The sequence below is a fragment of the Leptonychotes weddellii genome, chromosome 8 (genome assembly GCF_054177405.1).
Source record: "Leptonychotes weddellii isolate Sample4059 chromosome 8, ASM5417740v2, whole genome shotgun sequence".
Lineage (NCBI taxonomy): Eukaryota > Metazoa > Chordata > Mammalia > Carnivora > Phocidae > Leptonychotes > Leptonychotes weddellii.
The window spans coordinates 94,979,924-94,998,824 of record NC_138376.1 but is presented as its reverse complement, the minus strand read 5'-3'; the positions used below and the strand labels follow the sequence as shown (position 1 = coordinate 94,998,824).

Below are 18,901 nucleotides of genomic sequence, written 5' to 3'. Positions count from 1 at the left end.
GGATAAGGAAAACCACATGTAGTGCATTTAAGAGCAGATTGTAAAGTGAACAGTTATGACCATATTAGCCCAAACCTAAAGAGAATGTACTGGGTGTAGCTGATGAAGTGGTAAAGGGTGTGCCTTTGAATGCACAGCAGATCCTAAGCAATGTGGACTGCAGCTGAATCAGCATTCTGAGGCTGACACATTGAACTCTGCTAGAAGTACAGAGACTCAGGGGAGCCACGTCAATACCCAGAGACCATTCTGCCACTCCAGGGAGATGCTCAACTTGCCTATTCTCATTGTTCCTTCTCTGGGGAGATCTTCTACCAACATTTTACATGTATGATGCCTGTGAATCACCCAGATTGAAATAGCAAGAAATAATGCTTGTTCACGCCCCAAACTTTGCTAATGCTCATGGGGACTCTTCTAGGTGGAAGGTCCTCCTTTCAGTACCCAAAACATGGTTAAGCTCCACAAAAGAAAGGATGGGATTCTTGATACTGATAAGAGCGTTTGGAGGGAGAATCAGCAAGAGGGAAAGACATCAAATTAAGAAAATACAAACTAAAGCATTAATTTACTAGAGTCATGGAAACTGCATATTGCATCTAGTTCTAGTGGAAAGAGAAAGTGACTCAAGTATGAAAGGAAACAGCAGAATTCTGAAACGGTTTTCAGTGTTTTAATCACAAGAGAAGAAGGCCAAACTCCAAGTGGGGATTCTCAGATACGGCTGTAGTTCTCAATCAGAGCTGTACTAGAATACCATAGGTTCGTTATTCCGGGAATAGGGATCTTCAGCTTCTGTAAATCATGTATAATAATAGAAGAATATGCACACTGGGTGTTATACGTAAACAATGAATCATGGAACACTACATCAAAAACTAATGATGTAATGTATGGTGATTAACATAACATAATAATAAATAAATAATAAAATAAAATAAAATAGAAGAATGCAAACAAAGTAAGATTAGAGGCATGGCTAGTCAGCTCCATTATAGAAAAAGGTACGTGGAGGTTCCTGGAAAGTATTTTGCCACACAAAGAAAGGCTACATATGACCTGGGTATTAAAGGTTGAATTTAAGCATAAATTCTTCCCAGGACTCTGGGTAATCTGTTGTGTTCTCGATACCTTGGTTAGAATCAGTATCAAGTCATAAATCAGGTAACAAACTTGCATATGCACAAATATCAAGATCTACGCTGGGATCCTTTCTTTAAAGGACAGCCAGAAAACAAGAACTCTGCTGTTTAAAGGTTCTGGGTAATCTAAGCCTTAACAAGTTAAAGTATGATTAATGGACAAATACAAATGTCATCATGCAGGAGTTTGTTAGAGATGAAATAACTCAGGCCTCACTCCAAAGGAATCAGAATCTGGATTTTAAAAAGATCTCCAGGTGCTTCATATGATTCTTCACCTTGATAAGCACTGGTTTGGTGGCTAGTTGCTTGGATTACTTTCTTTCTGCTTGCTACCACAAGAGAGTGCTTGGCCAGCTCCAAGAGATGTTGATTCCACTACCCATGCAATGGTGGAGTAGAAGGGAATGCTTTCAGGAGCTTTATTTGGTGGAGCTAGACAGTTACTGAAATCCACTTTATTAGGATTTGATTTCATTCCAGGGATCACTGTTCATATGTCATTTCCCTTGGCTCTGGGGTGAATAAAACATGATCCCTACATTGAAGAAGGGACAGTTAAGTAGACAAATACATAGAACGTACTGATAAGAGCAACTTGTTGCACTTGTTTTATGATGTATCAAATAGGCTTATTTATAAACATCTAAAATGCTCTTTGAAGAATAAAAAATTAAAAATAAAATGCTCTTAATTGATTCTGTAATTCCTCACTGTTGTGTAGTAGCTCAGTGGCCGACATTCTCCTGATTAATGATGATGACATATGGCGTTTTGGCAAATTGAAGTTTAGTAGGAGAGATGGAAATATAAGTAAATATTATAATATGGTGTGAAAAATAATTCCTAATTATTTATAAAGTTATACAGAGATATTTAACATTTTTATTTTTGTTTACCTTATTACATTTTAATTCAGTAATGTGTGTATCATTTGACAGTCTCACATATCTCCAGTAAGCAATGTTATGCTGGCTCATAAGATAAGATAGGAGGGGCACCTGGGTGGCTCAGTTGGTTAAGCGGCTGCTTTCAGCTCAGGTCATGATCCTGGAGTCCCGGGATCGAGCCCCGCGTCGGGCTCCCTGCTCATATCTTATCTTTTTAGATATTCCCACTTAATTCTTTGAAAGAATTTGCAATGACATTGGTATTAAAACATTCTTAAATGTTTTTAAGAATTCATAGTGAAGCCATGTGAACATGAAGTGTTGTTTTTCTTTCCCTCTGTTAAAATGTTTGAATTAATGATGGAATCTTTTGGGGGATGATTCATTTTTTTAATGGATAAGATTATTCAGGTATTAAATTTATTTCAAGTTGTATTTTCCAAAGAATTTGTCTTTTTCACCCTGATTGTCAAATATATTGGCTTAACCTTGCTCATAACATACTGTCTAATCTGTAGGGTCCTTTGTAATATTAGCAAAATGTGCTTTTACTTATTTTTCCTCTTGATCTCTTTTGATAGGGTTTTTAACAATTTTATTAATATTTTTAAAGAAACTAATTTGGCTTTATTGATTTCTTTTTCTGTTACATGTACATTGAGCTCTGGTTTCTTCATTATTTCAAACCTACTTTTGAGGGGTTTCCTTTGCTTTACTAGTTCCTGGGTATGAAAACATAGATCATTAATTTTTTTTAACATTTCTTCTCTTTTAACATCTCTGTGGAAGGCTAATGTTTTACCTCTTTAGCTTCATTGCCTTATATTTTCAGTTCAAAATATTTTCTAATCTCCCTTCCATAGCAGATTTTCTATCTTAATTCCACATTGATCAGACAATACCTGCTGGATAATTGCAAATAATTCTATATTTTCACTTTTCTATGTTTTGACTCATTTTATAATTGAATATTATTTGCGTCTTTGAAAATACTATGCATCCTTTTACATGGGTAGGTATAGTATTCTATATATGTTCCTTAAATGTGTTAACTGTGTTGTGTAGATATTTTAGGTCCTTTTTGAATTTTTATCTGATCGATATATTCAGAGAGGAGTGTTAAAAATCTTACCACTGTGATTGTGCATATGGCTATTTCTCCTTTTAATTCTGTCCATGTTTGCTTTATATTTTTTGCAGCTATATTATTCTATTCAGGCAATACTGACTGTAATATCTTCATGTGGACTGAACTTTTTTATCATTATGGGCATACCCTCTTTATCTTTAGTGTTACTTCTGGCTTTAAACACTACCTTACCTGATATTAGAATTACATGATGTTTTGTGTGTGTTTAGATGATATATATGTTCTACTTTTTCTTACTTTTAAATTTAAATCCTTATATTTAAGAGGTATCTGACATATAACATATAGTTGGGTTTTGTGTCCTTATCCAGACTGATGGTCTTAGTCTTTTAAGTAAAGTATTTGGTTTACACTTAATGTAATTACTGATATATTTGACATTATAGCATCCGTCTTGGTATTTGTTTTCCTCTTCACCTCCTTGTTTTTTGTTAGTTTTTCGCCTTTCTTAGATTCACTTGGATTATTTAATTATTTCTATCATTTAATTTTTTCATCTATAGTTGGTTTTTTGCAGTTATGCTTTCTTTTAGTCACTACACCAGAAATTATTAATCCTTGAAATACTATAATCTACTATAAATATTATCTTTACCATTTCCTTGCTTAGAACACTTTAACTCTTTTCTACCTTTTGTGCTATTGTTGTCATGCATTTTAGTTCTACGTCCATTTAAATTCCAAAAGACTTTACTATAATGGTTTTGTATTTTTTTACTCATGTATTTATCCTTTCTATTACCTTTTTTCCTGAAATTCCACTTTTCTCTCTGGAACTTTTTCCCCCTCTACTTGAAGAACTCATCTTTAGTATTTCTTTTTTGTTTCATTTTTTTAAAAAATGTATTTAAATTCCAGTTAGTTGACATCCAGTGTAATATTAGTTTCAGGTGTACAATATAGTGATTCAACACTTCCATACAACACCCTGTGTTCATCACAGCAAGTGCCCTCCTTATATTTCTTTTAGTGCATGTTTGCTGGTAGTGAATTATCTTAGTTCTTGTTGCCTGAAAATAATTTTACTTTACCTTTATTGTTGAGCCATATTTTTGCAGGGAATGAAATTCTAGGCTGCCACTTTTAAAGCACTTTAAAGGTGTCATTCCATTGCCTCCAAGAGTCATTGTTTCTGCTGAAAGTTCAATTGTCAGCTGTTTTGTTGTTTCTTGAAAGGCAATGGGTCTTTCATCTTTGATGGCTTTTAAGATTTTTCTCTTTGATTTTGATTTCCAACAATGATCCTCGGCTATACCTGAACGTGGTTTTCTTGATATTTATTCCACTTGAGATCTGAAAGTCTTCTTGAGTCTGTGGGTTTATGTATTTAATCAGTTTTGAAAAATTCTCTGTCATTATTTCTTCAGATATTGCTTCTGTCCAATTTTATCTCTCTTCTCCTTCTGGAAATTCAACATTTGTATACTGAGCCTTTAGCTGAGCCCTATATTTTTCTGACATTCTTTTTATAGTTTTATTCTTTCCTTTCTGTGTTTGTTGACTCTGTTCTTTGTTTTGGATATTTAGTATTAACCTATCCTTCAGTTCACCGATCTTGTCTTCTAATCTTTCAGGAACTCATACACCTAAGGAGTTCTTGCTTTTAAATATTATATTTTTCAGTTCTGGAATTACCATTTGATTCTTTATATAGATCCCGAATCTGTGAGGGTAAATTGTTCATCTTTAAATATATTATCTCTTCATCTATAAATATATTATCTCTTAATAATATATTAAATATATTATTTTCTTCAACATGTTGGTTTTTTAAAGTCCTTACCAGGTAATTAAAATATTTGCATCATCTGTTGCCCTGCCTCAGTTATCTGCTTCTTCTTCACATTTGGTAATGAGGTTCTCTCTTTTAGCATGTGTAGGAATTTTCAATTGCCTGATATCATGCACAAAAATAAATTGTAAAGACTAAGATAATGCTATCTTTGTCTGGAGGTGTTTCCCTTTTTCCTCAACAAGACAGATGAAGCAATGGCTGATCAGCTTATTTTAATCAAGGACTATACTGAACTGAGCCTGGATTTTAGCTCTGAAAATGTTTGTAGTACCACTCCTTTGCCCCTGGTTCACTCTACAGATTTCTCAACTGTAAGTTGAGTTTATTCTGTAGAGCCCCACTCTTATCTTCAATCTCCATTCTGTAAGACTGCCCCAAATTTTTTACTCTGCCTTTAGTATTCCTATTTATGTTTTTAGCCTTACAGAATTCACCAATTCCCTAAAATAAATTAAAAAAACCCCTCTAAAACAAAACAAAACAAAAAAAAACAACTGTCCATGTGCTCGAGGACCTCTCCCTCAAAGCTATCCTGATTTATACATACCCCAGAAATAGTCACGTAGGGGTTCATAGCCTGGATTCTTAGCATCCTTCTCTAATCAGAATCAGCAAATGCCCCCAGGGTATAGCATATTTAAGAAGTCAGCTCATCTCTGTGGTTACTTACCTTTTCAGAATATCATTACTTCACTTCACTACTGTGTGTGAATTGTTGGTGTCTGAAATTTATAATATATACACACATAAACACTATATATTTTTTTAAAAAGTCAATTTCTTGCTTCATCTCATAGTCAAACTATAAATATTCCTGTAGGCCCCTCTCTGCCAAATTATGTTTTTTCCTCTTTTATTCATTTTTCAAAATATAATTTGCCATTTATTTTCTTCTCTGAGTCAGATGTGAATTAAGAAAGTTGGATTCTTTGGGAATAATAAAAAATCCTCTTGGACATGTTGAATTTAAGGTGACAATGGAATTGACATGACACCAAAAGAAAGTTAGAGGTGTGGTACTTTAACTTAGCAACAAGGTCAGAACTGAAGATATAGATCTGGTAGATATATGTGCAAATATGATAATTTAAGTTATGACAGTAGATGGCATTTTCAAGCGAAAGAATGTAGACAGAGAAGTAGAAAGTTTCGAGGACCCTATTGCTCACTTTAGGGGTATTAAAATGAAGTGGAAAAAGTAAGCAAAGAGAACTGAGGAAGTAAGAAAACAGGCAGTTTAATTCAATACACTATTAAAGAAAACAAGAGAAGAGAGGCAGTGATGGTTTTACCAAATTACAATACGTTGGTTTATTTCTAGTTGGGGGGCAAGATTACATTATATTTAATTCTTAATTACATGTAGGACATTTTTATTCTACATCCTAAAGCAAAATCCTTCATTTCATTGGGAAATGAAAAATTTTCCTATTAGTTTAGTAATAGTTAAGTGAAGTTTTCTTAGACTATATACATTTTACAGTAAGAAAAACAAAATAAAAAAAATCCAATCAATTTTCCTCTTTATATTTGTTAAATTTAGTCTTAAATAAATTATAAGAGGTGTTCTTTTTTTTTTAAAATTATTTATTTATTTATTTGACAGAGAGAGACACACAGCAAGAGAAGGAACACAAGCAGGGGGAGTGGGAGAGGGAGAAACAGGCTTCCCGCTGAGCAGGGAGCCCAACGCGGGGCTCGATCCAAGGACCCTGGGATCATGACCTGAGCCGAAGGCAGACGCTTAACGACTGAGCCACCCAGGCACTGAGGTGTTCTTTTTTATGAATAATTGCATAGATATTTTTACTTCTTGAAGAACAGCACTAATTCAATTAAAAATGACTATAGCAGGTTTCTCTCCAAACCATCTTTTTCTGTATGAAATCATAAAAGGAAAGTTTGATACAAGCACTGATTTCATTGAGCAGAAAATATCCAAATTATCAGATACCTCTTTAAATGAATAATTTTTTTATAGAAGGAATAAAACTGGGATTGTTGCAATAGTACATTTTTTTTTCTACACAGTACTTACATCTGGTTTTAAGGATTTATTTCCTATTGCCTATAGTGTGTGACAGGTTTTATCTTCTTCTTGTCTCTTACATTTGCAAGAGTGCAATTTTATTCCCCAAAGCTTAGATAGCCCACATTCTTACATGGCTTTTTAATCCATCAAATTATTAAAATGAAAATTTATATCTAGATCTTAGAAGCGACTATCAAAATTATTAAAATTTCATGGCTTTCTAAAAGTTGCTATTGAATGTGTTCATTCTGAAACATACACATCACTAATTGCTTTAGGCTATGTTTAACTAGATAAGTTTCTGATAATATGATGAAGACTGAGAGATATGTATCTGCATCCCGATTCTCAAAGGGTTAAACACAAACAAATTGGGTTGTGTTAAGTGTAAATCAAACCCTTAGTTACTCCTTTAGGCTCTGTAAATTTATTTCTAAAGACAGGTGCATCATTCTCTAATGTTGCCCCATAAATTACAAAAGTAGAAACTAAGAGCTCAAAATAGTCATATAAATAAGTGTTAGAATATAATTTCAGCTTCAGAATAATTTACAATTGTATCACATCCAATAGGATACAGATTTTTACAGATAACCTGAAGACCACTATATATTTTCCCTGTGTATTACTATTCAAAACTTATTTCATAAATTTCATTTTCCCAGGTACTGAACCTAATAGGTGAATTGCCATATTACATGTGTTTTCTTTCTAATTGCTATGCACTTTGAAGTTAAAAATCTAGACTACAGAACAAATAGCAGATCTCTTTTCAAAATAAGTCAACTCAGTTGATAACTGGGATTAATTCCCATTTCTCTCTATTTGATATGTGAGCAAGAGAATCACAACTGCCCACAATAATACAATGCAACAATAAGACTATTTACATGAGGAGTTCACAAAACTATTAATCCAATAGTCCAAGTCACATTTAATGTTCAAAGGCAATTGCCTACAAATTTCGCAGACACTTTGGGTTGCAAACTAACGTCATCTCTGTTTCCTTAACAGAACATCTATTAAAATATCAACCGAGGGGCGCCTGGGTGGCTCAGTCGTTAAGTGTCTGCCTTCGGCTCAGGTCATGGTCCCAGGGTCCTGGGATCGAGCCCCACATCAGGCTCCCTGCTTTGGCTGGAAGCCTGCTTCTCCCTCTCCCACTCCCCCTGCTTGTGTTCCCTCTCTCGCTGTGTCTCTCTCTGTCAAATAAATAAATAAAATCTTAAAAAAAAAATAAAAATAAAAAAATAAAATAAAATATCAACCCAGGAAGTAACACACTGTAGGATGTTTTAGGATATTTAGTTATAACACTAGCATCCAAATAATTAATGTAAATAAGGTAGAAATAATTATCATGCAATATAAATGTTTATTTGTTGCTATCATATTATGTACTGTTTTACATTAATTCTCATTACTTTGTCAATTTCACTGAGACAAAATTTTTAAAAAGTAGTTTCTCTGGTTGATTAGTTTTATTTTCCCTTAGGTCTCATGAGAATAATAATTAAAATATACTAATAGATAGTTTAATAATAGTGTTGGGTTTACACAGAATTTTTGATGAACAAAACATATTACTTATATAACTGTAGGTACTAAAGAAACTGAAGATCAAACAGGCCAGGCCTGTGTGTCATATTATTGTGATTAAGCCATTTCATCACTGAATATATACACCGGGTTGGTTAATGACTCTAATTTCTGGATCGCTCCTAAGTACATGGCATATAGTTTAGCAGAGAAGATACTGTGGGAAATGACAACACAAAATTCCGAACTCTAATAGGTAATAAAACGTGCCTTAATATTTGGCCACTTTTTATCACTTCTTGCCTATATCCATTACGAAGAAATCACCTATTTACGAAACGTTTTATGGAAATAAACACACTTCTTTCACTTAAAAAGACTACAGAATTTCCTCCTTGATTCTATTTCCCAGTATTTCTCCCTCAGCCTCAAACAAACTGGCCCACTTCCATGGTCAAACTATTTTTATTTATTTTTTTGGTGGAGTGAGGAAAAAACTTTATATTCTGTAATCTAAGTATTATCAACAGTTTCAGGAGTCCCATTTTTGAGTTTTCATATATCTGTACATTTTTCAATCACCATTGCCTCCTTCTGGCGCTGCATTACTTGAAGAATGTGAGGCAGCTGCAGAAGCTAAAGAATTAAATGGTATAAATACACCTTTCTCAAACCCTTTGAGTAGCAAAGGGAGGAAAAATTTCAGTACAGTTAACTATATAATTTTGCCCTTTATGGTTTTCCTTTAGATTATTTGTTAAAAGGAAATTATTAAATTTTCATGTGCTCTGCAGAATCTTGCCTTGGTTTATAAGATGAAAAGAAAAAGGGAATATTAACTACTTCATTTCCAAGGGATAGACACTACCTGCCTATGTGCATTAGCAGAATTCTTAGTCATTTGGGTTGCAACTGTCTTGAACTACAACGTTTTAGGATGTGTCCTCACTGTGGATTCAATGCCCATGTCGGAGGTCAGGAGATCACAAGCTTTATTCTGTGCCTGCAGTGATCACGTGGTGAAGTGAGCACAATTACAGAACATTTCTGCAGCCGGCTTGGCTCAAATCTCCCTCTCTCCTTTATATATATATATATCATATATATATATATATGATATATATATATCATATATATATATAATTTACAAACTCTGATCTGCTAGATTATTTTGCTCAGGCAATATATCTGAACACATGCCTTCCAATTTTTAGGGTGATTATTTAAAATAAAAAATAGCATTAAAAATCATTCTAGTATGGAATTTCTCTGAACAAAGTAGATTATAGAGCAGCAGGGATGTATAAATTGGGTAAGAGATTCAAGTCTTGGGAGGCAGGTATGCTTTTCTGGTACAGAGGAAATGTGAGTTGTAAGCAGCTATCTTGTCTGTGTCCTTCCTATGCTCACCTGAACAATTTCTTTTCCTTGCTCATGGTTTCTTCGGGAAAGGATTGCCTGCTGCCAAGAATGTGGAGGACAATGCCCGGCAAGAATCATAGAAATGCCATCTACCAGCACAGATTTTGCACAGTGAGGACGTGCCCAAAATCTGATCCTAAAAGCACAGGTTCCAGAAGCTTTGGTTCTATCTCATCCCCAATGTCACCTCCTACTTTATCCTTCATCATTTGCCATTCAGCAAAATAATCAAGATTATTTATACTCGTTATAAAGCCACATCACAGTCAAATAATAAACTTCCTTGAAAATGCTCAGAGTGCTTCGTGCAGCTCCTGTATGCTAGATTACAAATGTCTATTATCACTACCCCCATCTCCCACCCTCTAAAATATAAAGCCCTACAAGGGTATTTCCTGGCAACTTTTTAGCTCTTTTTACCTTTTAAAACAGGCTATCATCTCTGAGTTTTAAAAAATGTCAACATCTTTGCAGGGTTTTTGTGCTCTAATAAAGAAAGGGTATAGAACATTTTAAAATCTGTCTTTAAAAGTTAATATGAAGAAGGATAAGTTTGCAACTCTCCCAAGTATCTTAAGAAGGATTTATTACTACTTTGAATGACTATCTCATTTGGCTTATTTGCTGGTAATTGCATTCCAATAGAAGAAGGATGCTGGTTTTAGAGATCTAAAAACTACATTATTTCAATAGCAAAAGCATTCATGTTAGAAATGTAACAGTAATATACATACATAAGCAAACATAAACACGTTCACATGAGGATAGCATAAAATAAAAAAAAAAAAAACTATGTGAAAAAGTATGTTAAGTCTTTCCTAGACTATAATTAATTATATCCCTCTGGTAATAATTTTATTCAACTAAAATCCATTAATTGTTTGAATTATTGCATTGCTACTTGGGTCCAAACAGGAAAACCTCTAGGACAGTAATAAGCAAACTAAGTAATTTCAAAAACCTTCAAATTTTTCAAAATGAAAAAATTCCTGTTCTGCTTCAGAAATCTCTCATCAGTCAATGTTTTAAAAATAAACAGCATGGTCACTGTAATAATCATTATTTCACACTAGTTTTGTTTAAAAATAATAAAAGCACATTTTGTGACAAACTAAAACATATCTTTGATGGTAGAAAAGCAGATATATATGTGAGGACATCTGTCAGTTTACCTTCATTCGAGGTGCATCTAAGTGACAAGAGCAGGGTGAAACTCTGCCTTATTTAGGAAGAGGCTTGTTAACACACTACTGATGACTCAGGAAAATCAGATGGCAAATTACCTTTGAGAGGTCCCCAGCCTCCAAATAGAAGCAGATAATAAACACATTCCAGGTAACCCAGAGGACTAGCCAGACAGCATACTGTAGAAAAAGCAAGAGAGAAGTAACATAAAATTAACTTTGAATCAGCTGAGTAAGATTTAAATGGAACTCAAACTTTTGAACACCCAAATCTTAAGATTAGTGGAAAATATTAGATATTACTTCTAAGGAACAGGCTGAGGTGCACATTTTTCTCTCTATTGATTTTTTTCTCGCTGTTATGGTCTCATTATAGCCCAAACTTGCTTAGGGATAACTTTTAGACTTTTATAGTAGTAGCCCACATTTATGTTTTAAGTGGGGATGATTATGTTTCCCAGATATCTAATAAAATTGGATACACCAACAGATATACCAAATAAAAATCATCCAAAAGAGACTCATATCTTCCTTTAGCAAAATCAACCCCATGCTTGATAATATACAATCTTTCTCCAAGTTATCTGGTGTCATCTTCAAATCAGTCCCCATGCCTCAGTCCCATCTAACCAGCTGAATTCTTTGGTGTCTTCCTTTCCTGTCTCTCTTCACCTTCTTCTTTTATTCTCTCATGATCTCTCATTACAGTGACCATTGAGTTATTATCTCTGATTTTACACGGTTGGCTATTCAGTGTGTTTTCATCACTTATGACAAATTTTTCTTACCAAGATATAGTTCTCAGCAATTGGTCAACTAAAATATATTAAGCATTTAGAGGGCAACATGCTAGACGGACACTGAAAATACAAAGACCAAAGATAAATTCTCCCTGAATTCAAGTCAAGTGACAGAGACAGATAAGAAGAGATGATTCTTATACAAGAATCATAAAAAGATTAGTTGAGCACAAGGAAGGAATATGGGAGAAGTATATAAACTATCCTGAGAAAAAGTCCTGCAGAGCTTAACAGAAAAGATGAAATACCTTCCATAGAGGTGAAGCAAGCTATTTTGTGGACTTTACCAAATAAAAGTATGGAGGTTATAAGGGCTCTGATGGAAAGTGCTGGAAACAAAGAAAACATCAGGTGTGAACTCTACAAAATAAGACAAGAAGATATCATGTCATTTCTCTGCTAAATAAATTCCAATGGCTCCCATTCTGTACATGGTGCAATCCAAAATTTTTATTTCATAGTTCAAGAACCTCCATGATCTTGTACATGTTATTTTTTCAGACACATGTTTCAGTTCATCTCTTATGTCATTAGGGATTACAGGCACATCAGATTACTTGCTGTTGAGCGGACACAGAAAGCTATTTCTTACTTCTGTACCATTTTGTATATTATTCCTCTATCCTTTAATAATTTTTCTCTTCCCTAGGTACTCCTTTACCACCTATCAATATTTTGGTTTTTCACCAAAGCTCAATTTAAATATGGCTTCCTGAGTGATAACCAGTCAGAACTGACTTAGCCCAATGAGTAGTGCTTAGTGCTCCAATGAGCTCTTGCTTGCCTCAATTTGATTCTAAATGTCTTATATCTAACTATTTGTATATTTTCCTCCAATGTCCAATCATAAGCTCCTTGACAAAAGGGGCTTTTTAAAATGTATGTTTATATCCCTAAATTGTTAACTTTGTACACAACAGGCTTCAGAAAGTATTTTGCTAATCAATGAATGAATGAGGAATAATACAGAGAAAATTTTACTCTCTTCAGATGGAGAACCCATTCTCCTGTCCCATACCTGGTTTTAATGAGAATACTATGATCACATACGTAGTGTGAAGAGTAAGGGTCCTATATGATGAGTTTATGTAATAATAAATAGTGACTCAGCTGTTTTCCAGGTGATGGATTTACCTTACTGCTGAATATGTATATTGTTCAGTGAGAATAAAGTAAGAGCAATAAACTAAATGGTCCAAGACATAAGAAGGAGTTTGAGAGTTCTGTATGAGGTAAGGGCTGGGGACTGGATATAGGGTCAGAAACCTAAATAGGCTGCAACTAGGAATGTTAGTTATAAAAAAGAGATCCAATGAATATTTAAGTTTGCACAGTATTGCAAAGTGTATATTCATCTTACAATTTAAAAAAACACCAAAAATCTAGACTTATTTGACTCTTCGACAGATTTGGATCTAAGTTTTAGAAATATAATGAAGTGTTGGGTCATACTTTAAAGGTAACAGGTTAAGAATTAAAAGTGTTTATAGTTTCCAGTGACTTGGTTTAAGTGACTTTATAAAAGAATAAAAGAGTGACTGACTGAAGTTTTTTTTTTTAAAGATTTTCTTTATTTGACAGAGAGAGATAGTGAGAGCAGGAACACAAGCAGGGGGAGTGGGAGAGCGAGAAGCAGGCCCCCGCCGCCGAGCAGGGAGCCCATGTGGGGCTTGATCCCAGCACCCTGGGATCACGACCTGAGCTGAAGGCAGACGCCCAGTGACTGAGCCACCCAGGCACCCAGACTGAAGTGTTTTATCCTATCCTTTGTTCATGGTGATACACTTCTCCCACCTTATTTATGATGGGAAGCCAAATAAGCAGTATTTTCTAAAAGCCAAAGTAGCAGAATTAGGGACACGTGGGTGGCTCAGACGTTAAGTGTCTGCCTTCAGCTCAGGTCATGATCCCAGGGTCCTGGGATCGAGCCCCGCATCGGCTCCCTGCTCAGCGGGGAGCTTGCTTCTCCATCCCCCTCTGCCTGCCGCTCCCCCTGCTTGTGTTCCCTCTCTCACTGTGTCTCTCTCTCTCTGTCAAATAAGTAAATAAGATCTTAAAAAAAAAAAAAGAATATCAATGTTGTAGTTTTTCATTTTCACAATCGAAATTATATTTTAAGCTCCTTAAATGCTGAAAAGGTTTTCTGCATCCTTGAGGTACACGTCATAGGCACTACTTCAATATTATATATTGAATATATAATAGGAATTTGACTTTTTATCCAGATACATTTAGACATTATCTACACTTACTTACCTTAATGTGTACGTGCAGATCAGATTATTTCTGACTTAGCACCCTACATAATTATAAAGCATTCTATATCTTGCTTTATGAGCTGCTTTTTTTATTTGTATTTATTAGTAATAACTTTTTTTAAAGATTTATTTATTTGCGAGAGAGAGAGGGAAAACGTGGGGGGCAGAGGGAGAGGGAGATTAAATTATACTTAGCTTGGTTAAAAAAACAAGTTGAAAATTTATTTTTCAGTCCAAAATCAATAATTTTATGAAGTATAGGTGAGATAATGGGTCACAAGCAAATGAATAGCACTTAGAGATTAAGAACTTGAGACCTAAGCTCAAGCTCTAGTCAGTTGGGAGCTCTGTGGCTATTTTCATGCCAGATGGTCTCACTACACTTTAGTTTCCTCAAACATAAAATAGCCTTAGTAATAGGAGCAAACACACATAGTTTATATGAAGATGGAATGACAGAGTGTTTGAAAATAGTCAATATTTGAGTTCTTACTACCTGCTGCCATTTTATTATGATTATATCACCACTTCTTGTTTAAATAATATAGCAGTAATCCCCAATTTTTTATCTCCTTAGGATACCAAAAATATACTTTTCACATTAATGTAAAACATTCTTTTATCTAATTGAACTTCCAATCTAGACCTGTTTCCCTGAATGCCATATATTCTTCTCTAGAATGTTCTTTTTTGATACATCAATGCCAATGTTGATAGATCAATGACATTTTATGAAACCAATCTTTCCTCATTTAATTTCATTAAAACTATAATTTATTATTTCTGACTTAGCACCCTACAAAATTATAAAGCGTTCTATATCTTGCTTTAGGAGCTGCTTTTTTTATTCGTATTTATTAGTAATAACTTTTTTTAAAGATTTATTTATTTGCAAGAGAGAGAGGGAAAACATGGGGGGCAGAGGGAGAGGGAGATGTAGAGAATCTCTTCCTGCTGAGCATGGAATCCCAGATGGGGCTCGATACTAGGACCCTGAGATCATGACCTGAGCCAAAACCCAGAGTCGGATGCTTAACCAACTGAGCCACCCAGACACCTATTTTGTTCTTCTTTTTATCCCTTTTCTCCCACAGTAATTTAGAAGGATATGTCCAGAATGAACATAACAAATATTCTTTCCATATCTTTGCAATTTACTTGCATAATTTTCATTTCATCCTATACTTCACTACAAACCAGTTGGCCTTACAATGGACTCTACATCATTAAAGATTTACAAAAAAGAATTATCACAGTTAGTGGTGTGATACCTTTAATAAACCACAGAAACCTACACTATGCTAAGGGGGCAATTCTTGCATTTTCCAAAAGCCAGGCTTTATCTCATTTAACTTTATTCATTAACTTTCTCTCATTTAACTTCTATCCCCTTTTCTTCATTCTCCTCTTTTTATTTATTTTTCATACTTGCTTCTCTCATTTTAGTAGCTGGCATTTGCCTAAATCAAATCATCCCCAAATGAATTTTGCCTAGTTTCTTAAATATAGATTTTGGCATTCCCTTGTAATCTGGCCTATGAGTGATTTTTTGTCAATTAAACCCTATCTTTCACGCTTCTTAAAATTACTCGTAATTATTTAAGAGTATGAATATCTGTACTGACTTCTTCCCAGTTGCTACAGCTACAGTTGATATGATATAACTGATGATTGCTCAGTTTGAATACAATTGAAAACGATGTCCTGCCCGGGAGAGATAACCTAACAGGATAACAAAGTATCACACTTTCCAGATATCACCTTCCTCGTAGTTCTTTGCTATAAAACTAATTTTTCTTTAGCCTCTCCATTTTCTGTGAAAAATAAATCTGGTATTTTATGTTTCAGGTTAAAGAAAACAAACAACTATGAGATAACTGTGGTGATAGAAAAACCCTATAACTGTGGTGATAGAAAAACCCTATTGTATGATGAAATTCATTTTTTAAAGGCTGATTTCTGTAACACTAAATGGACCATTGGAGAGGCTGATTTAACTTGAGTCTCCAACTAAATGGTAAAAATGATCAGCTGAAAAGGAACTGAATCATCATGGTTTCCCTCTAGTATTTGTGGCTCTAATGATGAAATAAAATTAGCTACATAAGATAAAAATTAGTTAAGGCTGTCAGTCATGACAGGCGAAATATCGGCCAGATCCACGGACACAGTGCTATTACCTGCCATGGTTACATAATAATTAGCAAGGTAGAGCCTCAGATGAGAAGGCTGGTAAACATTTTATTGGAAAATAATGATTTGCACCTTAATGACACTGCCATTGCTTTTCTACCTCTCTCTCTTACGATAAAGCTTCCTAATTAAAGTCTGTATTTTTTGAATTATAAAGTATATTTAACATACACAAAACATATGTATTTTAGCATTAGTTTCTCAAGTTTCATGTACACACACATACACAGATACAACTTTTTCATCCTTATTTGAATTATATTCAATTTATAAGTTATTTTGAGGAAAACTAGAATCTTTAAGGCCTGTATTTGCAAAATAACTTTTTTTCTACAAAAATTCTGGAAAAGAGAGGTTATTAAGACAAATGGATTTTCTTACTTTCTTACTAATTCACAATGATTCTAAAATCAATTTCAGGAAAAAAAAGAGTTTCCCATTAGAACAAGCATTCCTTGAAGAGGAGATTTAAATTCATGATTTTTCTGGCTTTCTAATTTCTTATCTCTTTCTTTTGGATGTCTGGGGAGAATAAAACATATTGGAATACTATATTAGTAGATAATAATCCAATTTTTCAAAGAACATGTTTCTATGTTTATTTAGGCATTTTTTTTGATAGTAGAAGATTTCTCATGCACAATGTTACTGGGTGAAATTTTGAATAATAGCTACATTTTAATTATGTAATACATTCTAATACATTTCTAATTATGTTTCACTATAACTTATACTTTTTAAAATGTTATGCATGAAAATAACTTTGCTTGGACCCTCGAAGAGCACCCTTCTTGCAAACTATTTCGTTGTTTTCTTTCTTTCCTCTCCCTTCCTCCATATATTCAGGTTACAATTGGACTGTAAACTACATGAAGGCAGAGACTATATTTTTTGTTTACCACAAAATAGCTGGTATAGTGTGTGTGTGTGGATAGATGATATATATATAGATAGATAGATAGGGATAGAGATATGAGGAGGGAGGGAGAAAAAGAGGGAGAGGGAGAGAAAATGCTAACGCAAACATATATAAATATATACAAATGGACTAAATTGTATTAGTGACTTTCTCTTAAAAATTACAATTTAGAAAACTATTATTCAGTAATATTACTGTAACAATTAGAAGATGAAAAAGGGGAATGCAGTTCAATCACTGGCCACATGATGCCCTAAATACTTAATTAGAAAAGGAGTTGGGCAGTGAATCAGTTCACATTTCATAAGCACCAGCTGGATGCAAGTGACTATAACAGATGCTGTAGAGAAACATTACAAGGATATAACTAAGTCAATCCCCTAAAATGATTTTTATTTATCACTGATATGCAATTGATGCGATCTATAAGAATGTTTTCAGGAATGATTACTTTTAGTACAAAGCAAAACTATCAGCTCAGCAACATTACTGATATGGGGCCGCTAATAGAAAAGGAATAATGTAATCCATTCTAGTACACTGTGTTAGAAGCATTCTTAAGAAGAATTATATTAGTAAATCATATCTTAAAAACAACTTCTTTAAGCAAGGGTTTAGAATTATTAATAATCTGGTGTTTTAATAAATATAAATGTATATTCATAAAACAAATACCCTTGGTCAAAATGGTTAGACTATATTCATCTTTCGTTCAAAGTTAATTACATTTTAGCTTAATTTTAGCACCTTCAACAGCAGTATCACAATCTGCTCAGGCATTCTCATCAATTCCTGACCCATTGTTATGATTAAAAAAAAAAAAAGAGCAAAAGTGGCCCAATAGAAAGGAGCTTATTTCCTAATTCTTGATCATTTTATGACCAGGGACAGGCTGCTTTATGATTTAAATTCTGCCTCTTAACTCAAAAATCCTGTTATATCTATGCCACACCATAAAAACTTGTCCCTTAAGAGAAATACCTACATAAAAATACACTGTTATTACAACTTCCTGTTTGACCAGGGATGAAGGCTCTGATCAGTTAATTAGACAAAACTGGATAGAAATCCAATTCTAATCAGACATGATGTTGCAGATCATAAAGGAAGGCAGGTTTCTACCTTCTCATTTTTTACCAATGCTGTTATCATATGATTAAACTTCCTTGTGATTTTATATTTACTTAGATATTTTAAAGACTGCATAACTTTTAGTTCATCTTAAAATAAGATTTATTATTCTTTTCTCCCAATTACAAGAAATTTCTTATTGTAGAAAATACTTAATATTTGAATATCAAAAAGAGAAATTTGGAAAATACCATACTTAGATATAATCACTGGTATCATATATGTTTAAATTAAATAGGAATCTTGTAAAAATGAACTATTGGGACTTCATCAAGATAAAAAGCTTTTGCAAAGCAAAGGAAACAGTCAACAAAACCAAAAGACAACCGACAGAATGGGAGAAGATATTTGCAAATGACATATCAGATAAAGGGCTAGTATCCAAAATCTATAAAGAACTCATCAAACTCAACACCCAAAGAACAAAGAATCCAATCAAGAAATGG

At 33.8% G+C, this 18,901-nt stretch overlaps 1 protein-coding gene across 4 annotated transcripts in view; it reads right to left on the bottom strand.

Moving 5' to 3' along the window:
- The window catches only part of NKAIN2 (sodium/potassium transporting ATPase interacting 2), a 950,339-nt gene that overhangs the window by 432,494 nt on the left and 498,944 nt on the right, over positions 1–18,901 (bottom strand). For 3 of the 4 annotated variants that reach the window (XM_081828939.1, XM_081828936.1, XM_081828937.1), the window contains exon 3: positions 11,254–11,334. The exons of the other annotated variant lie outside the window; for it this stretch is intronic. In XM_081828939.1, coding sequence (XP_081685065.1) covers positions 11,254–11,334 — 81 coding nt within the window. The remainder of the gene's footprint in view (positions 1–11,253; positions 11,335–18,901) is intronic. 4 annotated transcript variants of the gene reach the window in all.